The sequence below is a fragment of the Danio rerio genome, chromosome 4 (assembly GCF_052040795.2).
Source record: "Danio rerio strain M-AB ecotype USA chromosome 4, GRCz13ab, whole genome shotgun sequence".
NCBI lineage: Eukaryota > Metazoa > Chordata > Actinopteri > Cypriniformes > Danionidae > Danio > Danio rerio.
Genome location: NC_141024.2, coordinates 35,776,240 through 35,798,294, shown reverse-complemented (window position 1 = coordinate 35,798,294; position 22,055 = coordinate 35,776,240). Strand labels below are relative to the sequence as shown.

Below are 22,055 nucleotides of genomic sequence, written 5' to 3'. Positions count from 1 at the left end.
TCATTACATTGATATGGCAGTAATGCTTAGGTCTGTACTTGTCTTGACTAATTGAATTACTGCATTTTTTATTTTAATATTTGATTGGCCATTATTTAAAATGAATGAAACCACTGATCCACATATGTAATGCCAACATTAGCTTCTCTTGACAGGCTTGATTTACCTGTAAAAAATACAAAAATATCACACAGACTGAATAAAAATGCGAACTCAGCTGGTTTGAAGTGCTTAAAAGACATGCATACCTGTATACACTGGGCTGCTTTGTATGACAACTTCATGCTGGTGGTTTTTGTGTTTAAATATAACCAAACTATGCACACATTATACTTTGTGGGTTATGGTAGCTTGTTTGAACTGTACAAGGGAAAATGCAAGTAATAAAATTAAAACATTAGCTCTTTATAGGGTTCCTGACAAACACATTTATGAGCAATATGTAACTTTTTTTAAAATTGAATACGGTTCCTATTATAGCATGGATGATGTACTGTAACTTAAATGTAACCAGTTAAATACAATTAAGCATTTATTTAGTTGTTGAAGTGTAAAACGAAATAAAAAGCTGTTTATATGCACACAACCGACATCAGCAGGTAAGTGCAGAAACACTTAAAATGCTGCAAATTTGTAATGACATACAGTTCACCTGAACCGCTTTAACTAGGTTACTGAACATTAAAAATCCTCATGTTTATTGACCTTACAGCCATTTGAATCTTTTTGGCTCGAGACGTCTCATTCACTTCCATTCATTGTTTAGACGTTAAAGACAGCTCGCAATGCTGCTAGGTGTTGCAAAAGTGATATTTTCTTATTATATTCTTTTTTTTTTGTATAGTCATGAACACACCTTTTTGTAGAGCGAGTAGTTTGACCGTTTTCTGCCGTTTATTATGTTTAGTCATTTCGCCCATAGGCGACTAAATCAGAATTTCTACATTACAGCTTTCACTCCTACTTTGTCGACAGAGTTAATTTAGGTCACGCCCGGACACTCCATTAACCTTCAGCACTAGGCTGTTATATAAAACGTAGTTCTGGATTTATAAACCTGCTTACTGTTCAAAATGTCGCAAATCAGGTTTATACTTTGCTTTTATGTTTTAGGAATGACACCAAGGCAGCTTCCCACATCACCAAGTGTTTTTTTTTCGCTGGGCGTGGCTTTCAGATTTTGACTTATTGCGGCTCTGTCGTTATGGTTTAAATAAAGTTGCACTACAAAATTCGCGGTTTTTGACAGACTGCAATTTCGACTCTTAGCGGGATTCATCATTTGGAAGATGTCTTCGGATCAGCACTTAAGGTATGCTTTCTTATTTGTCCAATTAATTGGGATGTGTTGTCTCAATTTTAAAATATGGTTGAATATTGTGCCACTTGAAAGTTTGCAAACTAACAAAATTCGGGGGAAAAAAGTTGACTCGTGTTAGTTAATAACATGCACAGGACGGATTTTAACATTGTAATTAAACTGTAAATACAGTCTCACTATTAGTATCACTTTTTCAAATGAGAATAATAATTTTTGTCCCTGGGTCATAATATGCAGAAGTATAGGAGCCCGTTCCCGCCACTGAATAATAAAAAAATACAATGAATTCTGACTTAACTTATTTTTTACAGTTATAAAGTCACAGTTGTGATTTTATATAGCGCAACACTAAGATATAAAGTCACAACTGCAAGTTATAAAGTCAGAATTGTGATTTATAAACAAGTTTCCTGTTATGCTACACCTAACATTAGGCCCATAGGCCCACACAAAATATGCGCGCGCACAATTCCGCAGATTTTTACCCCATCATTAATTCTGTTTATTTAATTAGGTATTTGTGTGTAAATCTATATTCATTCAGTTTTTAAAATAATTAAAGTAATATTATTGAATAATACGAAAATGTTCATCTTATTTATGTACAGTGCAGTTTGTTAAGTCATATTTTAGAAAGTCAGTCTTTTAGTAGAGATATTATATGAGAGACTTGTTACGTTTACCAATGAAGTGGATCTAATTGGATTTACATTTTAAACATTAAATAAAAGTTAAAAATGTATTATTTTTTATTAACATATTAAGGTTTTAGTTATGATACTCCCAAAATAAATCTGCAGAAATCCACAGATTTTTGTCAAAATTCTTTGCAGAAATAGCAAAAAATGTCTGCAGATTCTTTTTGGCCCTGCCCATAATCACAACATAAAGGGCCCTAACATACACCCAGCACAATAAGACGCAAGACGTGTTTGCCCCAACCTGTTTATATTTTCAGACCAACATAATCTTAATTTTTACAGTTTTCCGCAACGTTGTTTAAATGGCAAATCCATTTGCGCAAATTTATAGACTCATGGGTGCTCCAGTCTAGAAAAGAGGTGTACGAAGGTGCATTGTTTGCTATTTTTAGGAACTAAAATAGACTAACTTTATACAATTGACCAGCTGAAAGCAGGTCTGAAGTCCAGCGCCAAGCTCTTTAGTTGTGTGTCTAGCTTACACATTGCTTGATACACACAGGATGTACAGCACTAAGCAAATATCTTTACATATGTAAAATAACTAAAGAAATAAATTATTACAAACATTATTTTTTTCTACATAAATACCACTGCCTCCATGCCTTCATCTCGGAAGAATTTTTTAGTTTATTCATGACAATTTGCATTAGTATAATGTTATTATGATTAGCAGTATTATTTATTATATCATATCAGTATATTATACTAGTGAAGTTTTTAGTTGTAAGGTCCACCCAATTGGCCCAATGTGTCCACTGGTGAATAAAGGTTCAATGCCTGTTCGGTCTTTCCAGTGCACAATGTTGATTTACCTTAATTTTAACTCATATCTGACTCCAATTTTAGTATGAGGTGGTTTAGAATATTAATATATTTATCTTTAATTTTATCTGACTCCAATCATAAAACATTAAGAATATTATATCAATATATCATTTAGATAAATGTTTGAACCTTTTGTCTTCACTAGTAACTATCACATCCGTTCATTCGGGTGCTCATGTCGCTCAGAGAAATCGCCTCGGCCGAAGGCGTCCCTCACGGTCACAATCTGGTCAGTCTTGAATATTAAACAGAGGTAATTGACTAATACTTTAGATGGCAGCTACCAGCGCGCTCGTTCTAAAATACTTTAGTTAGTCCCGCTTAGATGTACACCTTTGAGTTAAGACAATCATCATTTCTAATTAGAGGTTAGGGCATTAATATAAATGTACCCGACTACTGGACTCTATAGTAACTTTGGTTTTCACCAAGCCCATGGTTTCCCATATGAACTTAATTTAGAATAATATTACCTTCAAACAAAGGTCGGGTACCCAATCTAGGTTAGTCGTGCAACACCTTGTTGACCTAGACGGAAGTTATCGCCCTTTCCACCTAAGTACACTTGAATCAATATCAAGAGTCAGCCGGATCCCTAAAACACAATTAGTGTGCCAATGCTCCATCTCAACTGGATTCAAGTCCGTCTACTGACCTGACGCAAGACGTGCGGAAACAAGGATACAGCGTAATCTACTTGAATTAATAATTACAGAGTGAGCAAAATATGGTCAAACATTACAATTTATTAGTCAGGTAAATGTATTATGCCAATTCAATCAGTCAATTCATAAATGATCAATACAAAACATCAAATTATCAAAGATAAATCCAAGATGAAAAAGATGCATACCTGACTTCAAATTTTACATAACGTAGAGCATAAGCTACATGTTATGGGCTGATCTGGTTAGGCAGAATCGCCCTGAGCCTTTCTCAAAACTTACCTTAAATAATCCAAGAATTCCCTCAAGGAAAGGGGTGTGTGCATAACAAAAGGCATTTGCATTTAGTGCTGCCTGTTGGAAAGTCACACCCTTCACAGTGGTTCAAAAGATACCTGAAGTTATATATTTATGGTTTTGATTATGTCTATTTCTGAGAGAATGAGACTATTGTACCAGTCGTACTGAGACATTTCAAATGATATCAAACATGATAGATAAAGTCAGTTTATATATATATATATATATTGATAAATCAGCATATCAATATTTTATTCCATCCCTAACTGTATGTCCATCCAGTCATATCAATTCACTTTGAAATTTAATTTTAACCCTAGTTTTTATGCCAATTTTAACAGGGCAACTGCACTTATAATGGAGCTGGGCCAGCTTCTTAGGGGCCAAACAGGAGTGCAAGCTGAAACGTCCTCAGCATTTTTAAACCTACCGTCTTTGCAGCAGTCAGCTGGACCAATTGCTGGACGGGGTGGACTGGGTGATGATCTTAGTGGAGTGACTGCTGGGCCAAGTGGCCTAAAAGCTGGGACAGGTGTACTGGCTGCTGGGACAGGTGGAGTGACTTATGGGCCAAGTGCAGTGACTGCTGGCCCAAGTGGCCTAAATGCTGGGACAGGTGTACTGGCTGCTGGGACAGGTGGAGTGACTTATGGGCCAAGTGCAGTGACTGCTGGCCCAAGTGGCCTAAATGCTGGGACAGGTGGAGTGACTTATGGGCTAGGTGGACTGGCAGTTGGGACAAGTACACTGACTGCTGGGACAAGTGGACTGCCTTTCCCACTAGCTCCAACTGTTCAGCTACCCCTCCCCTCCCTGCGTAATTTTTCAGCTAACCGGCCAAATAAAGTTGCTGGTTCTTTAAGCAAACTGTTTCAGCCCTACAGAAAAGACTCCAAAAATAAACTGAATGCAACCCAGTCATGGGAGCACAACTTTTTTTGCTGTGCTCAGATAAACACAGCAGGAATTCCTAGGGTGGAAGAAAGTATGTGCCTCCAGGCCAGTGGACTTGGCAAAAAAAAATTAGGTTTTCTGATGTGCATTGCACAGCACAAAAATTCATAGAAGTTATTGAAGATGCCTTCCCTCCACTCAAACATTCTGGAGGCTTTAAGATAATGCGTTGCTGCAGGAGCAAGCAACTAATTGACATTCTTATGCCACCAGAAGGTTATTCTGTAAACTTTTTGAAAAACAATAGCAGTTTGAACAAAGCTGTGGCTTACATTGTTCCCCTGCAATGTAACCTCCCTTTGAACGGTGATCATCAAAAGGTAGGTAATGTCAACAACTTTTTGTTGTCGATTATGTGTACATTTTTCCTTAGTGTTGTGCATTACATTTTAGGAAGACAGTATGGGACAAGGGGAGCATTTGCAGCAATTATGTGTGAACTGCAAGCAAGTAGTGCCACTTTATGTAATGGAAAGTCACAGAAAACAATGTAACACAAGGTAAGACAGAGTCATGCCTGAAATCCTATGTATTATTGCCAGAGAACAGCTAAGATTTTGTCCACAAACCTTTTTAAACTAGGAACACTGCTAAATGTAAAGTAACCTTTGGAAATATAACTAACAGTAGGAATAGTATGAAGTACATTGTAATGATCATCCAATTCGATTCTATTCCCTGAACATATCAATATGACCATTAGTGAGTAAGGGTCTGTCCTCACCAACTGCACACAGCAAATTCATTGGTGTTAAATTTCAAGTGTTGTGGTAATTCAGAGTAAAGTGTTAAAATTCTAGAGTTAGATAAAGGTAAAATAACCCTCTCGGCGTTAGAAGCTGATTTGCCTCCTTGTAATACAGAGTAACATGTATCTACCTTTGTAGAAAACCCTTGTATTTGAGAAACTAATCAGAGTGTCTGAAATCTCGCCACACCCTCATTCACCTGGCCCTTAAATTACTCAATTAGTTTAGTCCACTAGACAGAGGGAATGACCACAAATAAGTGAATTGAGACACCTGCTGTTGAATACCTGCTGTTAACAAGCACAATCACTGAAGGAATAAGAAATAGAAGGAAGAAATAAAACTACAGACACAGCCTCACACCAAACCAACTGAATTAAAACAGAGGATTAAACAACTCCATTAAATAATAGTATAAGCAGCTTCACTGATTACAGTTTGGCTTCATTTCTATAAGAATATTTAACAAAGAACAGTTTTATATTTTCTATTAAAAATATTAAAAAATTAAAAAACAAGCAGGAAAAGATGGCTATATTATCGTAAATAACTTTTTCAGACTGACACTTTAATTTTCTTTCAGCTTTCCATGCTATATGTATAAAGTGTAATTAACATTATCTATAGCAGCCAAAATAAAATACATTTATAGTAAGAAGTTGAAGAGCCTGACTAAAGCAGACTCTGTCCTCCATCATGGTGACTTCAAATGAACAACAGAAATTTCATTAAGAGCTTTTGTTCACATGACAGAAATAAAGTCACTGGTCAGTAATAGGTGAAGCTCCATGATAAGTTGTTTAATGTGATGAGTTTTTTTAAAGATGTTGAAAAATATCATTTTTTATTGTGTAATTTGTTTTTTCTCAGTTGATTTCATCTTTGGTTTTGGCTTGTGTTTTTCTGTCCTTCAGTGATTCTGCTTGTTAACAGTTGTTCATCAACAATTCTCAATCCTCCTTTAATTAGACACTTAATTGTCTCATTAACTTCATCACTGTCTGAGTGTTCAGCCCTCTGTAGTGAGGACACTAGTTAGGATTCTGCTCTGGAATTTAAGGCTTAAGTGTGTTCGAATGAAAAATACAGACTATGGGATGTATTTTTAACAGAAATATTCTGGAAACTGAATTTATGAATGTAAAATGTTGAAAACAGCAGATTACTGGCAACCACTGCTGCCAGTATTTTGACATACATTTAACAGATATTTTACACAATAAGAGTTTGCAAATTAACACTCTGGGTGTTAAAAATAAAATTTTAACACTTTCAAAAATGTTATTTTAACACTTATAGTGGTTCCCATATAAACACTGAGGGAGTGTTAATTTTAACTCTAAGGTAGTTAAATCTACCAAATCTAAAATTTGCATTGTAAGATCGATAAAAAATACAGACTGTTGAATGTGCTTTTAACAGAAATATTATGTAAACTGAATTTATGAATGTTAAAAACAGCAGATTACTGGCAACCACAGCTGCTGGTATTTTTCCGTAAAATCTAAAAATGAAAAAAAAAGAAAGAAAAACAGCAAAACGGTTTTTGTGTCACCATTGTGGAGGATAATAGCGTCTCTGTTCAAGTCCAAGATGAACTGAGAGTATTTGATGTTGTGCTGCATCTTCTTTTCTTTAAAGGTAACTGTGTAGTTACTAATGCAGTCAAAATCTGTTTGCTAATTGCAATCACACATGAAAACATTATTGCATCTAAAGATTTTACATTTTTGTGCACTAAGCTATGATTTTGTAAAATAAACAATGTATTAGTTCATGAAATATGGTTATTTTTTGTAAATTTATACAGTTTTATTAAACTTCCATGTTTTTCACAGAAAGATTCTGGCAGCCACAGCTGCTGGTATTTTTTCGGAAATTTAACAGATATTTTACACAATAAGAGTTTGCTAATTAACACTCTCTTGGTGTTGACAATGTTAACACTTTCAAAAGTGTTATTTTTAACACTTATAGTGGTTCCCATATAAACTCTGAGGGAGTGTTAATTTTAACTCCAAGGTAGTTAAATCTACTATCTAAAATTTGCAGTGCACATGATGCGATTTCAAGCTTTGGTCTTACCTTTGTGAAGTCCACTATTAAATCTGTCATGCAGCTATATATTTATAATTAGAAGATAATTACGTCTCAAGTTAAATTATTGTATAGGCAGTTTATACAGGGTAATTCAATGACAAGAGTTCACTTTCATATCTACACAATGCAGAACTTTTAATGTGATCAACCTGCTCCACCTACACCAACTACAGCATTTCTCAGATTTCTTTTTCACTATGGTGTAATTACAGTGGTGAACATCACATACAACAACAACTGCACTTACTCCTGTAACTTGTTTGCAACAATGAAATTTAAATGTCTGTGTCACAGATTCATTTAAATAAATGGCTCATCATCATGTGCAGTTGTCTATATTAATAGCTGCCTAATAGGCCAGACCATTAACTGAATAGTATTGTTTTACATAAATAAAACCTGTTAACAGGTATAGCTGTTCATGCCAATACCAACTTGATAACATAAAGCAAATTACATGAACAGGACCTAACATCTCTTAAGACAAATAAGCATAGTGTCTATAACAATACATGCTTGATTGCCCAGATCATTACATCTGAATGGTGCCTTTTCGTAAGCATAGTTCTTCACCAATACCATTTTAATACGTCAAATAAAGACACAGATGTGAAGCGTCACAGTGGTGCAGTGGGTATCACGATCACCTCACAGCAAGAAGGTTGCTGGTTCGAGCCTCAACTGGGTCAGTTGGTATTTCTGTGTGGAGTTTGCATGTTCTCCCCGTGTTCGTGTGAGTTTCCTCTGGATGCTCTGGTTTTCACAAAGTCCATAGACATGCGGCGTGTGTGAATGAGTGTGTTTGCATGTTTCCCAGTAATAGTTTGCAGCTGGAAGGGCATCCGCTGTGTAAAGCATGTGCTGCTGGATAAGTTGGCAGTTCATTTCATTATGGCGACCCCTGATTAATAAAAGGACTAAGCTATAAAGAAAATCAATGAATATATGAGTAATATCACACGAGTATCAGTTTCTGTATTTCTATTTGTTGTAATGAACAGTTGTTGTTGAAATAAAAAATTAATAAATAAATTTTAAAAAAGCAGTGCGATGTGGCTCTCGAGAACGATTGTCCCTCTACCTTTTGTTTCAATCCCCTGAGAACTTTGGTCATCTTCAGAATGCAAATGAAGACACTTTAGATGAAATCAGAGAGCTCCCTCATCTGTCATAGACAGCAAGAGTCCAGAGATGCTCAAAGGTTTTGACAGTGTTTTTTCTGGAAAAGTAACCAAAAACATTGTCAAAACCTGTGACGTGACTTTAGTGGTTCAATTGTAATCGAGTTCCAAGAACATTTTGAGTGCCAGAAAATGTTGAAAAAAGCAGCCATGTCCAAAGTAGGAGCTGTTAAACCATGTAGTGGCTGCTTCTTGACCCTGTAGCCTATTCTCTTCATTTGCATTCAGCAGAAGAAACTCAAACAGGTAAAAATGTTTTTTTTTTTTTTTTAATGTGAACTACCCCTTTAATGCTTCTGTAAGTAAAGGTAAATGAAATATTATTACTGAAGATATTGCTAAAGAATGGCAGAAAACGTGGAACACAGCTAATAAGAGATGACAATTCATTTGAAACAATAAGAAACACTATATAGGCCTATAAAGTTGTAAAAATAGAAAAGAAAATAAGGGGTCATAATTATGAGGATGAGATTTGGACTCTCATATATTAATAAGAAGTAATGTGTTGTAGACATGCAAGCCATCATGAACTGGATTTAAAAAAGTTTCTCAAAATTGTCTTAAAATGTTTAGATTAAAAAATTTGATCAACTTTAAATACTAAAGTGTGTGTTTGTGAGAGAGATCTAATCTATTTAAATTTTTATTCATATTTTTTATTTTATCAATCTTTTTATTTTTTTAATCTATTTTTATTTTATTTATTTCTGTGTTTTTTCTGTATTATATTTTATATCCATATTTGTTTGCACTACTGTCTTGTTTGTACGTATGCAATATGAATGTACAGTTATTTGTCATGCCAATAAAGCACCTAAAATGTGAAATGTGAGAGAGAGAGAGAGAGACTTTGACACTCACTTTATTAAAACATCTAAAACCAAAAATTACATTTCACCTCACACAAAGTCACACTGAAGAATGTTCAGGAGACAAAATAGGTGGAAAAACAAAAATCTAAATATATACATAAATAAAATAAAAAATATATATAATAATAAGCTATACACAAAAATAAATAATTACACAAAAAATTAATCATTTATCACCAATTAAATATTATTTTCCCATCCTCACAAATTGACACTAAGGCCCCATTAACACACCATTTGAACTCAAACTCAAGCAAGTTATTTGTCATTTGAAAGAATCGATGTTCTGTTCTTATTCTGGATTCCACCAAAGCTAAGAAAAGTTGAAGAAGATTTACATTTCGCCCCTCAGCAGCTAGTCTACATGATTTCCAGATGGCTAATTTAGCTTGTCCAATTGTGAAATTTGCTACCGTACACTTTTGTCTGTGCACTCTTGAGTATTTGCACCCAAAAACAAAGAGTGTTTTGGTAAAAACAAAACCTAAGTTCAGTAGTATGACTTTTAATAAAGTGAATAATGGATCCAATCTGAAGCACTCAGTAAAAGCATGAACAACAGATTCCGGCAAGGAACAGAAGTTGCATGACGGGGAAACGTTTGGGTTGAATTTAGAAGTGTGAGAATTAGTGGGCAATGCACAATGTAATAATCTCCACTGCAAATCTCCAGATCGTTTAGGCAGAGGACCTTTATAAAAAAGCCTCCAAGAGGGAGGAAGTTCAGCAGGGATGGTTAAAAATCTTCTCCACTTTGTATCAGCTCTGTCTTTGATCTGCTCAAAATAAGCTATTTTAACACAAATCTGATAGAGATCTCTCTTTCCTGCCACCTGAAAGTCAATTTCTTGTAAGTTATTAAATTTCAGAAGTTTTTCTTTCCAATCATCGTCAACACAGCACTTGGGAGACACAAATAACTTAGGAAAAGGTACTTTAGAAGGACCTCCAGACAAGAAACAGTTGACAAACAGAAGAAGTGTAGAGGGAAAAGCGGCTTTCACCCCACCAATGAGCTGCTTTACCATTCTAACAGATCTGAAGCCGGCCTGACTGCAAATGTCAACCTCTGACTTCCAAGTTTTAGTTGAAGTATTTATCAAGTCAGAAACTTTGATCAATTTCTTCTCCATAAAAGTTTTAACAATTGTATTGTATGTGCTAACATTTACTTCTAAAAGTGAGTTATTAAAAAGTGGTTCTTCAAGACCTAAATGATTGTTTTCATGTCTAATCAGTTTAAACCCTTTCCAAATGTTTAGCACAGAAGCATAAAATTTTAAATCAGTTGAAAAATGTCCATCATAAGAAGACAACAGAAACAGATGTCTATCAAGGCCAAAACCACCAAAAGACCTGAGCAGAGCCCGACCAAAAGACACCCAAGGTCTAGCATCTACAGAGTAGAGTAGGTTTTGGACTGCATTTAGCCTCATAGCTTTAACCTTAGCTACCAAATCAATTACTCCTTGGCCCCCCTCATTAACTGGCAAGTAAAGGATTGCAGGGGGAAGCCAATGGTATCCATCCCAAAAAAAATCTACAAAAATCTTCTGAAGTCGCTGCAGCAAGTCTTTTGGTGGTTCAAGTACATTTAAGCGGTGCCACAACATAGAAGCTGCCAAGTTGTTAATTATAAGCACTCTTCCTCTATAAGATAATTGTGGGAGAATCCATTTCCACCTTTGCAAACGTCCAACAACTTTTTCAAAAATACCATCCCAGTTCCTCTGAATATAATGATCAGTCCCAAGAAAAACACCTAGCACTTTAAACCCTTCCCGACTCCACAAACAGTTCTGGGGGAGTACTGGGTGGTCTCTATCGTCCCATTCTCCTATCAAATAGGAAGCACACTTTTCCCAATTAATTCGAGAGGAGGAGGCTTTTTGATAAACCTCCAGAGTAGCACTCAGGTCCTTGACATCCTGAGTTGATCTGATGATAACAGTCACATCATCTGCATAAGCAGCGAGTTTGGTTGTTGCTAGTTCCAAGGGGGATGAGCAAACTGTTGATATGCCACTCAACTTACTTCTTAGTGCAATCAGTAAAGGTTCAATTGAAATGGCATACAGAATTCCTGAGAGGCCACACCCCTGTCGTATGCCTCTACTCACTCTGAAGGGTCTTGTTAAAGTGCCATTAATTTTTAGCATACTGTGTATGTCCGTGTACAAGAGTCTTATATGGGCAATAATAGATGGCCCGAAACCAAATGCCTTAAGGCACTTAAACAGAAATTCATGATCTACCCGATCAAATGCTTTCTCTTGGTCCAAAGAAAGAAAACCAACATCGAGATTGTGTAATTTAGCAAAAGAAATTAAGTCCCGAATTAAAAAAATGTTATCAAAAATAGACCTTCTTGGAATGCAGTATGATTGATCTGCATGGATTATTGAGGAAATGTAAAGTTTAATCCTGTTCGTAAGACACTTTGAAAGTATCTTGTAATCAACTCCTAGTAGTGAGACTGGACGCCAGCATCTGATGTCTTCAAGATCACCTTTTTTTGGTAAAAGAGTGACTACAGCTCTGCGAAGGCTCATAGGAAGTGTGCCCCTTTTTAAGCTCTCTATAAAAACAGCAAACAAATCTTCTCCGATAATCGGCCAAAACTGTTTGTAAAATTCTGTATTAAGTCCATCTAGTCCTGGAGTTTTGCCAGAAGACATCTCCTGAACAGCTGTAGAGAGTTCATCAAAAGTCAATAATTTATCCATCATGGATTTCTCTTGATCTGAAAAATGTGGTAAATCCTGAAGGAGAACATCAGCCATTTCTTCATTGCATGGTTCAGCACTGTACAATTCCTCATAAAAGGACAAAGCGTGTGAAATGATTCCATGAGCATCAATAATCCTTTTTCCATCTGGACGTTTTAAACAGCTTAAAATCTTCTTATCTACAACCTTCTTCTCCATGCCGAAAAAAAAAGATGTAGGGGCATCCATATTATTAAAAGTCGTAAATCTTGCACGGACAAGTTTTCCTTGAGCTTTTTCTTTCAATAAATTCCGCAAAAGAAATTTGTTACGCTCCAAAGTCTCCACAGAATCAACAATGTCACCTTCAAAATTAAGTTGAAGAATTTCCTGCTCAAGCTGTGCCATCTCATTGGCTAGAGAGTTTTTAAAATAACCAGTGTACTGCTGGCAAAACATTTTGATTTGAATTTTGCCAATGTCCCACCATTGACTCAGGGACTTATATTGTGTTTTTTTCTCTCTCCAGATCTCCCAGAAATAAGTGAAAGAGTGCACAAAGTTGTGATCTAATAATAATCTGCTATTAAACTTCCAATATGCATGTTTAGAAGTGCTCTCTGCAGTGGTGATATCTGTAGATATGAAGTGATGATCAGATAAAGCAGTAGGAACTATACAACTCTTATAGAAGTGGCTTCTTTTACTTTTTTGAACATAAATTCTATCTAACCTAGCTCCAGAAACCATGTTGCGGTTTACTTTCATCCATGTATATTGTCTAGTCTGGGGAAAAGATTCTCTCCAAACATCAACAAGGCTATGATGAATAATCAAGGACTGAAGTACATCTGCTGATTTACTGTGAGGTTCTTCATGGTTTCGATCTAATGTATGATTCAAAGTGCAGTTAAAATCACCAGCTAGTACAATGGTCCTGTCAAAAGGTATGTGACTTAAAGCTATTTTAAGTTTTTCAAAAAAAGAGACACGATCTGACCCAATATTGGGTGCATAAACGTTAACAAAGGAGAAATCAATTCCGTGAATAGTCACATCAACTCTTAACAAGCGACCAGAAACTATATCAAAAACACTACAGGGTTGTTCTTTATAATTAGGTGCCAGCAATATAGCCACTCCTGCACTAACACTCGTGCCATGACTTAAAATCACCTGCCCTTTCCATTCATTCAACCACTGTATTTGATTGTTAGCATCTGTATGTGTTTCCTGCAGAAAAACCACACCAGCACTCTTCATCATAATATAATCAAAAAGACTAGCCCTTTTCATAGCATCACAACCTCCATTAATATTTAATGAGCTGAGTCTCAAAGGTGCCATGAAAATAAGTATAAAAAGGGCCTTCAATAATACCAATCCATTAGAATAAGACCTCCATAACCAAGACATGCTCATTTTAATCTTGTCCGTTTAAAGTACTTCTAACATTACCCATGAGTTTTCTCAAACGATATCTTTTAGGTTTGTCAAGTTCATATATAGATGCTTTTCTCATTGCCATTGTAACAGACAGCAGAAACAGTTTTAAATCAGGAAAATAAGATTCTATTTTGGGTTTGCGAAGTCCTTTTGTAAAGTCAAGAAAGTTGTTAATCTGCTGAACTGAATAAAGTTTAGTCTTACCTCCAGAAGTAGGCCGTAAATCCATCATTTTTGGTTCCATTAATGTTGCAACATCCTCATCTTCCTTGTCAGAACAATCCATTTGTACATTTAAATCCGCAAAGTCTTGAGATGAAATATCATCTTGACTTTGATCCAATGTATCATTTATATCACTCTCAGTTTTATCCGCGTCGGTTTGTTTATCAAAACAAAGTGGATCGATCTCAGACGCTTTTTCCAAGCAAATCTGTTCCAGGCTCGTTTCTGCCTGCGGTACAGCATTACTCGGTCCGGCCACCTCCTCAGGAGCCCCTTCCAGGCCGTCTTTAGAGGCGACTAGCACCGGGTTATCGGGCAGGTCGCCCGGCACCTCATTCGCCTCACCCGGTCGGGGTTCTGAAGCCCCGGCCGCCGAAACAACCTCTGTACCGAGCGCCTCCTCGCTGTTCTCCGCATCTGCAGTCGGAGCCGCAGGAGCGGCCACAGGTCTGTCTCGATTTGGACAACTTTGTCTAACGTGATTAAAACCGCCGCAGACAAAACACTTCATAGAATCTGAGGTGATAAAAATTGTATAATCTTTACCATCAATACTTAGTTTCACTGACAGATTTAGTGGATCATTCGGAGAATTCAAAATCATAAAGGTCTGACGCCGAAAAGACATCACATGTTTAATGTCAGGGTTTTTGCATCCAAGTGGAATCATTTTGATGGGACTTACTATTTTACCATACTTCTGGAGTATTTGATCTAGTTTTTCGTTTTTAACAAACGGAGGTACGTTTGATAAAACAACTTTCTTGGATGGACTTGACAAAGGCAAAACCGGTACGAATGCATCTTTGATTATCAGCCCCGATTCAATTAGGTTATCTACCATTTGACTTTCACTCAGAAAGAACACGATTGCCTTATTCATACGGGAGGCTGATTTGATATTAGTACCACCGATCGCCAAACTAACAGCGATGAGACAGTCCTCCACTGAAACCTGGGCGTCAGGTATACATTTACACCCATGTTTGAGTGTTAAACGCGAGAAATCTCTCGCATCTGAACTCATCCTCCTCCTCGCTCACTGACCGATGTCAGGGATCAGAAAAGGAGGGAAAAAACAACAACTCTAATCTAGCTCTATAATTTAGAAGGGAAGGGATAGTAAAGAAACAGAAATTTTCACTCTCACAGAGAGGTACTCTCACCCGAATCTGTCCACACACTCCCAGCATGCACTCACACAGAGAGAGAGAGAGAGAGAGAGAGAGAGAGAGAGAGAGAGAGAGAGAGAGCAGAAATAGTATAGAGTGAAAAACAAGGGAGAAATGTATCAATAAGTCATGACTGCAACAGTAAGGGGCAAAAAAGCTAAACAAAAAAAAAGACTTTTATTTTGGCGTGGTGTGTGACGTAATCAGGCGGCGCCGCTTCAGCGCTTTGATTCAACTGGAGAAAGGTTTGTGTTTTGAGATGTTTACGGATATAACCCGATTTAATTAAAGTTTCATGTTTTTCATCCGATGCTACATTGTGTACCTGCTGTTGGAAATATTATTTTAACCCTTTATACAGCGTAGTACTATTTTATTCTTAGTAACCGAGGGCTTTTGTTTGAAACAGAAAAGTGTGTAATGCGAGTTTTAAAATAGAGGCAAAGTTGGTTTTATATTCGCACATTTGTTCATTTAGAAGTCTCTATATTGTTTACCATGTTACTTTAAATATGTCATCAGAGTTAGCCTGCCAGTATGACTTGAATTCAACATTAACACTGTTTATTTGACTGTGAACAATGTTGTACTTTGATAGTCATTGGCTGCTATTATGATTTTACTATTAAAAGTTTGCTAATAATACTTTTATGAAATTAATTTATTAAAAGGAAAGTCTGAATGTGCAAATATAAAACCAACTTTACCTCTATCTTTAACCTCTATAATGCCAGTAACCTGATAGAGGTAAAGTTGGTTTTATATTCGCACATTCGTTCATTTAGAAGTCTATATATTGTTTACCATATTACTTTGAATATTCGATTGGAATTAGCATGCAAATATGACTTGAAAACAACATTAACACTGTTTATTTGACTGTGAACAATGTTGTACTTTGATAGTCATTTGCTGCTAATATGATTTTACTGTTTAGAGTTTGCAGATAATACTTTTATGAAATTATATTATTAAGGGGAAAGTCTAATTGTGTGAATATAAAACCAACTTTACTTCTATAGTAACCTGCGACCCCCACATTCATTTATTTAGCAGTCTCTGTATTGTTTACCATGTTACTGAAAATATTCGGTCAGAATTAGCATGCAAGTATGACTTCTAAACAACATTAGCACTATCTAATTGACTGTAACCAATGCTGTACTTTGGTAATTATTAGCTGCTAATATGATTTCCATATTTAGAGTTTGCAAAGAATACATTTAGGAAATTATATTATTAAGGGGAATGTCTGAATACCCAAATGTAAAACCAACTTCACCTCAATTATCTATAGAGGTAAAGTTGGTTTTATATTCAGATATTCAGACTTCCCCCTTAATAATATAATTTCAGAAAAGTATTCAAACAATAGCCACAAATGAGCTGATTAAAACTAGTACTCCATTTCATAGAGATAGGTTGGTTTTCTGACTTTGCCCTTAGTAATATAATTTCAGAAAAGTATTATTTGCAAGCTCTAAATAGGGAAATCATATTAGCAGCCAATGACTATCAAAGTGCAACATTGTTCACAGTCAAATAAACAGTGCTAATGTTGTTTGCAAGTTACACTTGCATGCTAATTCCGACCGAATATTCAAAGTAACATGGTAAACAATATAGAGAATTCTAAATAAACGAATGTGTGAATATAAAACCAACAATACCTCTATGACCCCTCACTTTGAGAACCACTGTTTTAAAGAAAGTTTTACCTGATTTCTTTTTGTTAATTACTCTCATTAATAGAAACAGTTGAAGCAAGTGTTGAATTTTGTTTCTGTTCATGTTTTATTAATTTTAAATAGGACATTTTTATTGTTTTGTTCATTTTAAACAGAATAAAGTGTCCAAACACAGAAAAACTCATGCTGAAGTGACTGATCTCCACACTGTTATAAAGATGGCGTTTATTAAAGAGGAGAGTGAAGATGTGAAGATTGAAGAAACATTCACAGTCAAACAGGAAGATCTGCAGGAACAAACAGGTTGGTTTTCACTCTCAAACACCAACTCAGTTATTTGATCCTCATTCAGATATATTTTAATAATAAGAATAATAAATTAAATCCATCTTGCAGCCCTGAGTGTGCTGCCTAGTTCTTCTAAACGCACACAAGCACTCATTGAAAGACCGAAAAAAGTTTCTTTTGTCTCTTGTTCTTATGTCTTTTGTCTTTCTTTTATGTATTATTAGTCTCCCATTTTCTCTACCTGCTTAAGGTTGTTGCTTTTCTTGTTCTCCTACTGTTTGTAAAGCGTCATTGAGCACTGGCACTATATAAAATAAATAAAAACAATACATTTAAAAAGGTTTAACTGAGCTGGCGATACTTGACCTACAGTAGAATTACATCATTATTATAATAACTAATTACCTACGGTATTCTCATAGAAGACTCAAAATTTTAAGCCTTAAAAAGTCTTAAATTTACTGAAATATTGTGTTGGAGGTCTTAAATCTTTTTAAACAATTAATTTTTTTTAAACAAGTCTTCATTTTCCTTTGTTCATGTTTTGTTACCCAATCTGGCCAAAACCCACACAATCACCAACAATCCACCTTAATAAATCTTTAAACTTTTTATTAAAAAAGGTCATTTTCACTCTACTTTATCTGTTTTAATTATTTTCCCTACAATAACATTTGTTTAAATGTGCTCCATGTATTTACTGCTCGACCTGGACAGATTGTTATGCACAGATTTAGTTTATTGTAGTTTTTTTAACTTTTAAAACATTTGTCCATTTTTTATTATTATGAAGAACATTTATGTTAGAATACAAGTAGAGCTTGCTTGTTTTTACACAATATTTTATTTTTTTTTTCAAAGAAATATCTAAATATATATTAAAAATATGATTAATTTATTATTGTATTACTAAATGTATTAAATTATAATGTTTTTTTGGCAAATAAAAAGTATTTTTTTCATCTGGGTATTTTGAAAAGTTATTTAGCATTCTTTATACACCAGCAGGCAGCGCTATTGGAATCTTTTTGCTTAAGACTTTTTTAAAGAATTAATTTTCAGATCCTAAAATCAGAGTTATGCTTCTTAGGCATGGCATGGGGCGATAACCATGTTCAAGGTTTACCGCTGTTTGGAAAAGTCAATGTTTTACAAACTGCCAACATTTTCTGCTGTGCCTTTTTAATAAATCTGTGATTCATTTGAATGATTTAGCCTGACATGTTTACTGCTCCAAAATATTTTATAAGTTTCTGAGAAGAAAATATATTTTAGTTTATCATACCATCAGAATCTTAAACTGGCCCATGCCAAATCCTTGATGTTGCAAAGTCATATTTTCTAATTTTATTATTTTTCTTTGTATGTATAGTCATTAACACCTGTATGTAGAACAAGTAGTGTGACTGTTTGCTTAAAGTATTCTGGCACCATGCCGGATCTCCGGCGTGCGGCCCTGAGGGGAAAAAAAAATTCAGAGCCTGCACATGCAGTTTAATTATAGGAATCCTCAAAATAACCGATTAACCGTTAACCGAAAGAGTGCATTTGTAACCGATTAATGTTATCAGTTAAACAATAAAAAAAAAAATACTTTATATATTTTTAAAGTTTGGCTGCATAAGGGGCATCTGTTGAATAGTTACTAACGACCGCGAGTGTTTTGCTGTTGCGTGCTGTGTGCTCGAGCGGGAAAAAGCGTATAACCTCAGTCTCGTCTTTTTTATTCTTCAATCAACTGAAAGCACTGCAGGGTTTCTGTGGGGTGACAGCAGTGTTTGGGTTGTCAAGGTGACTATGGCAAACTTTTAATGATGGAGGAGACTTGTGGTTGCTGGTTCAATCCAGAGCTGTATTACTTTACAGATCTTGAATATCATAATATTTTTAAAATTACAATTATAACATCGACAGCAACACGACTCACGCACACCAGCTGATTCAGTCGTTTTCCAGTGACATAAAAATAGAGCACTGGGCTTCTTTTTTTTTTTTTTTTGTTACAGATGTTGCCAAGGACTACATTTATGAATATAACGTTAGAGGCGATTCAGCGAGTTCAAATTCAGCCATGAAACTCGTTGGAAAACCTGTTACATTGCCTATTTGGGAACATTTTGGATTTGTGGCGTACGAGAAAGGCGAACCAATAATTTGGATGAAACAATTTGCAGGGCTTGTTTTTTTATTTAAAAATAGATAAATAAATAAATAAAACACCTGACCGATAGGATGCAACAAAGAAAAAGCATGTTTTTAATCATTCTTCATAATCTGATTCATAGCCTACATGTAATAAACCCATATTGCGCCAACAAGAACAAGCTCTAAAAGGTAAAGTTTAAAGTGAGAGGAGTTATTGATATGTTATTAATATTAGTTGTTAAAATTAATGATCATAAACACGACCTGCGTTGTATAATAAATGCCGTCATGGTGTCGTGTCTGCGATCTTTTCTCGTTGAAGAATAGATAATTCATGTTATTCCCGTCTTCCCAAACAGGTTTTCATCCACAGTTTCCACTTTTGTTTCTTCTCAAACCATAAAGTATCGCTATAGCAGGCCCGGCGACAGGATGTCATAATTCATAATTCAATTTTATCAATGAAGGTCAGGCAACGATACCGTTTCAATTAATGCAGACAGATCATGGCTTAAGAACCAAACAAGTGGTTTAAATTAAATGTCAGTCTCCTTTTTTCTTTCAGTTTTATTTTAAATAAATGTTTAAAGTTTTATGTAAAGACGTCAAACTATGTCCACACATGCAAGCTAAACTAAATCATGCTTTATTACCCAACCAATATCAGCATTAGGAAAAAAAAATTAAATGTTGCAATTGAATGCCATTTAAAATATTTGTTAAACAAATGTTACTTTAAAAAAAAGCATATATATCTATTAAAATTGAATAAAGTACATCGTCTAATCGGAAATAAAGGAAATTAGTTATTATTTCCATTATTACATGTATTAAAAGGCTAGTCTTTTAATTAAGTTAGTTAATTGATCTGAAAATTTTAGTTGCATTTTCTTTTCTTGTAAATAATAAAAGTTGCATCAGATTGATGAAAACAAACCTGAATACCTGTGTGAACAGGGCCACAATGACTTCTTTTTTATTTTAATTTTTTTACATTGAAACTATAGAATAGTGTCTTTTGTCTATAGACTGGCAAATGCGTCTGAAAAAGAAACTGCTGAATCTCTGTGAATATTTGGTAACTTATAAAACAAATGTTGTCTTGTTTAGTGATATTAGTAATGCATAAATACTGCAAAGGAAAATTCTCCTACACTTGACACACTGATGACAGCCACTTTGTGATGGCTTTTAAGGTGGTTAATGAGGTTTGTTGTGTTACCTTGGGAAGTTTGGACTGAACAATTTACATTGTAAAAGCGCTATACAAATAAAGGTGAATTGAACAGAAGCAAAGGCTACCTGATCACCATTACATTCCTCGAAAAAAACACTTGCAATCTAGACGCAGTCACCTCATGCTTGTGTTGTGCTACAATCTGTAAACTCCACTCATTAAAATAATGGCTGGGTGTTTATACTGTAAAATCATGACTATATTCAATTATTGACTGTGAACCACAAATATCGTTATCATGATACTAATATGATAATTGTGCAGCCCTATACCCTTTCATTATGTTCTTGGCTGTTTTTGACCCATTGACTTTCATTATAACCACAATTTTTTAACAGCAAAGCCATGAAACCAAGTCTATCAGATAAAGAGCAGGAGTCAGAGATTCAATTAAAAGAAAGTTTACTGTAGATAGTTTGCAGTTTCATCAGCAGAGGCCAGCTTAAACACTCGCAAAAAGTTTGTAGACCGCTTAACATACAAACTCAGAACAACAACATTTAGACTCTTGCATATCGTCATTACCTGTATAATGTTATAATGCCAAAAAGCATTCTCTCTTTTCTCTCTCCGCGAACTGTTTTTAGATACGCATCAGTAAAGTGCACTGAAACTCCAAGAAAACAAAACACACAGATAACTGGAAAGGATTATTTGAACCTATGGGCTTACAATATACTGATGCCCTGTTTTTCTAGGCTTTATTGGTGATAAAGGTCAGAATTGTTGAACCATTATTGCCTTTTAGCATAAGAAGAGGAGAGAAACTAGCCAGACAGTAATGTGTGAATTGTGGAGCGGGCTAAATTTAAAGAAACATGTATTTTTTTTAGAAGGTGTACTTTTTTTTTTTGCTTTTATTCTTGCCATAATAAAAATATGTATAGAGCAACCCATGTTCTGCTGTCATTAATATTTTAATAAATTATAATAGGTAGAACTGTCCGAGATATGAACAAAAGCAAGTGATGCATCAAAGTTTGATCCTTTACTTCAGCAACTTCACGTGCATCCTACCTCTAGTATATGCTTTTGCGCAGTCCCATACGATTAGTGGAGATACGTCTGAGGTGTCATTTATACTTAATTTAATTTAAGTTCACTTGTGATCAATGAAATGAATTCATTATCATTGAGGAGCGAAGTGTTAGGTCTCCATTGTTTGGAAGTATGCTTATTACCTAAGTCCCATAATATTTCTATTGGTAAATGGTCCGACGTGGCCATCTGTAATATCTTCATACTAGTTATTCTGTGCAGCTCATCTCTGGAAGTAAAAAAATAATCTATTATGGAGTAAGACTGATGGCTATGTTAATAGAATGTGAAGTCTTTGGGATTTGGAAAATTGCTTCGCCATACGTCATACGTAAGTTCTGAAGATTGAGATTTTATTATACTCATTCACGAGCATGGGGTATTGGATATGGGTTGTCTATCTAAGTGTTGTGACATAGTACAATTGAAGTCTC

At 35.2% G+C, this 22,055-nt stretch overlaps 1 protein-coding gene across 1 annotated transcript in view; it reads left to right on the top strand.

Moving 5' to 3' along the window:
- Nucleotides 1-1,221: 1,221 nt before the first annotated feature.
- The window catches only part of LOC110439608 (uncharacterized), a 72,752-nt gene continuing 51,918 nt past the window's right edge, over nucleotides 1,222-22,055 (top strand). The window contains exons 1-4 of the mRNA XM_087248865.2: nucleotides 1,222-1,312; nucleotides 4,157-5,089; nucleotides 5,163-5,269; nucleotides 17,069-17,216. Of these exons, the coding sequence (XP_087104991.1) occupies nucleotides 17,132-17,216 (85 nt within the window). The 5' untranslated portion in view covers nucleotides 1,222-1,312; nucleotides 4,157-5,089; nucleotides 5,163-5,269; nucleotides 17,069-17,131. The remainder of the gene's footprint in view (nucleotides 1,313-4,156; nucleotides 5,090-5,162; nucleotides 5,270-17,068; nucleotides 17,217-22,055) is intronic.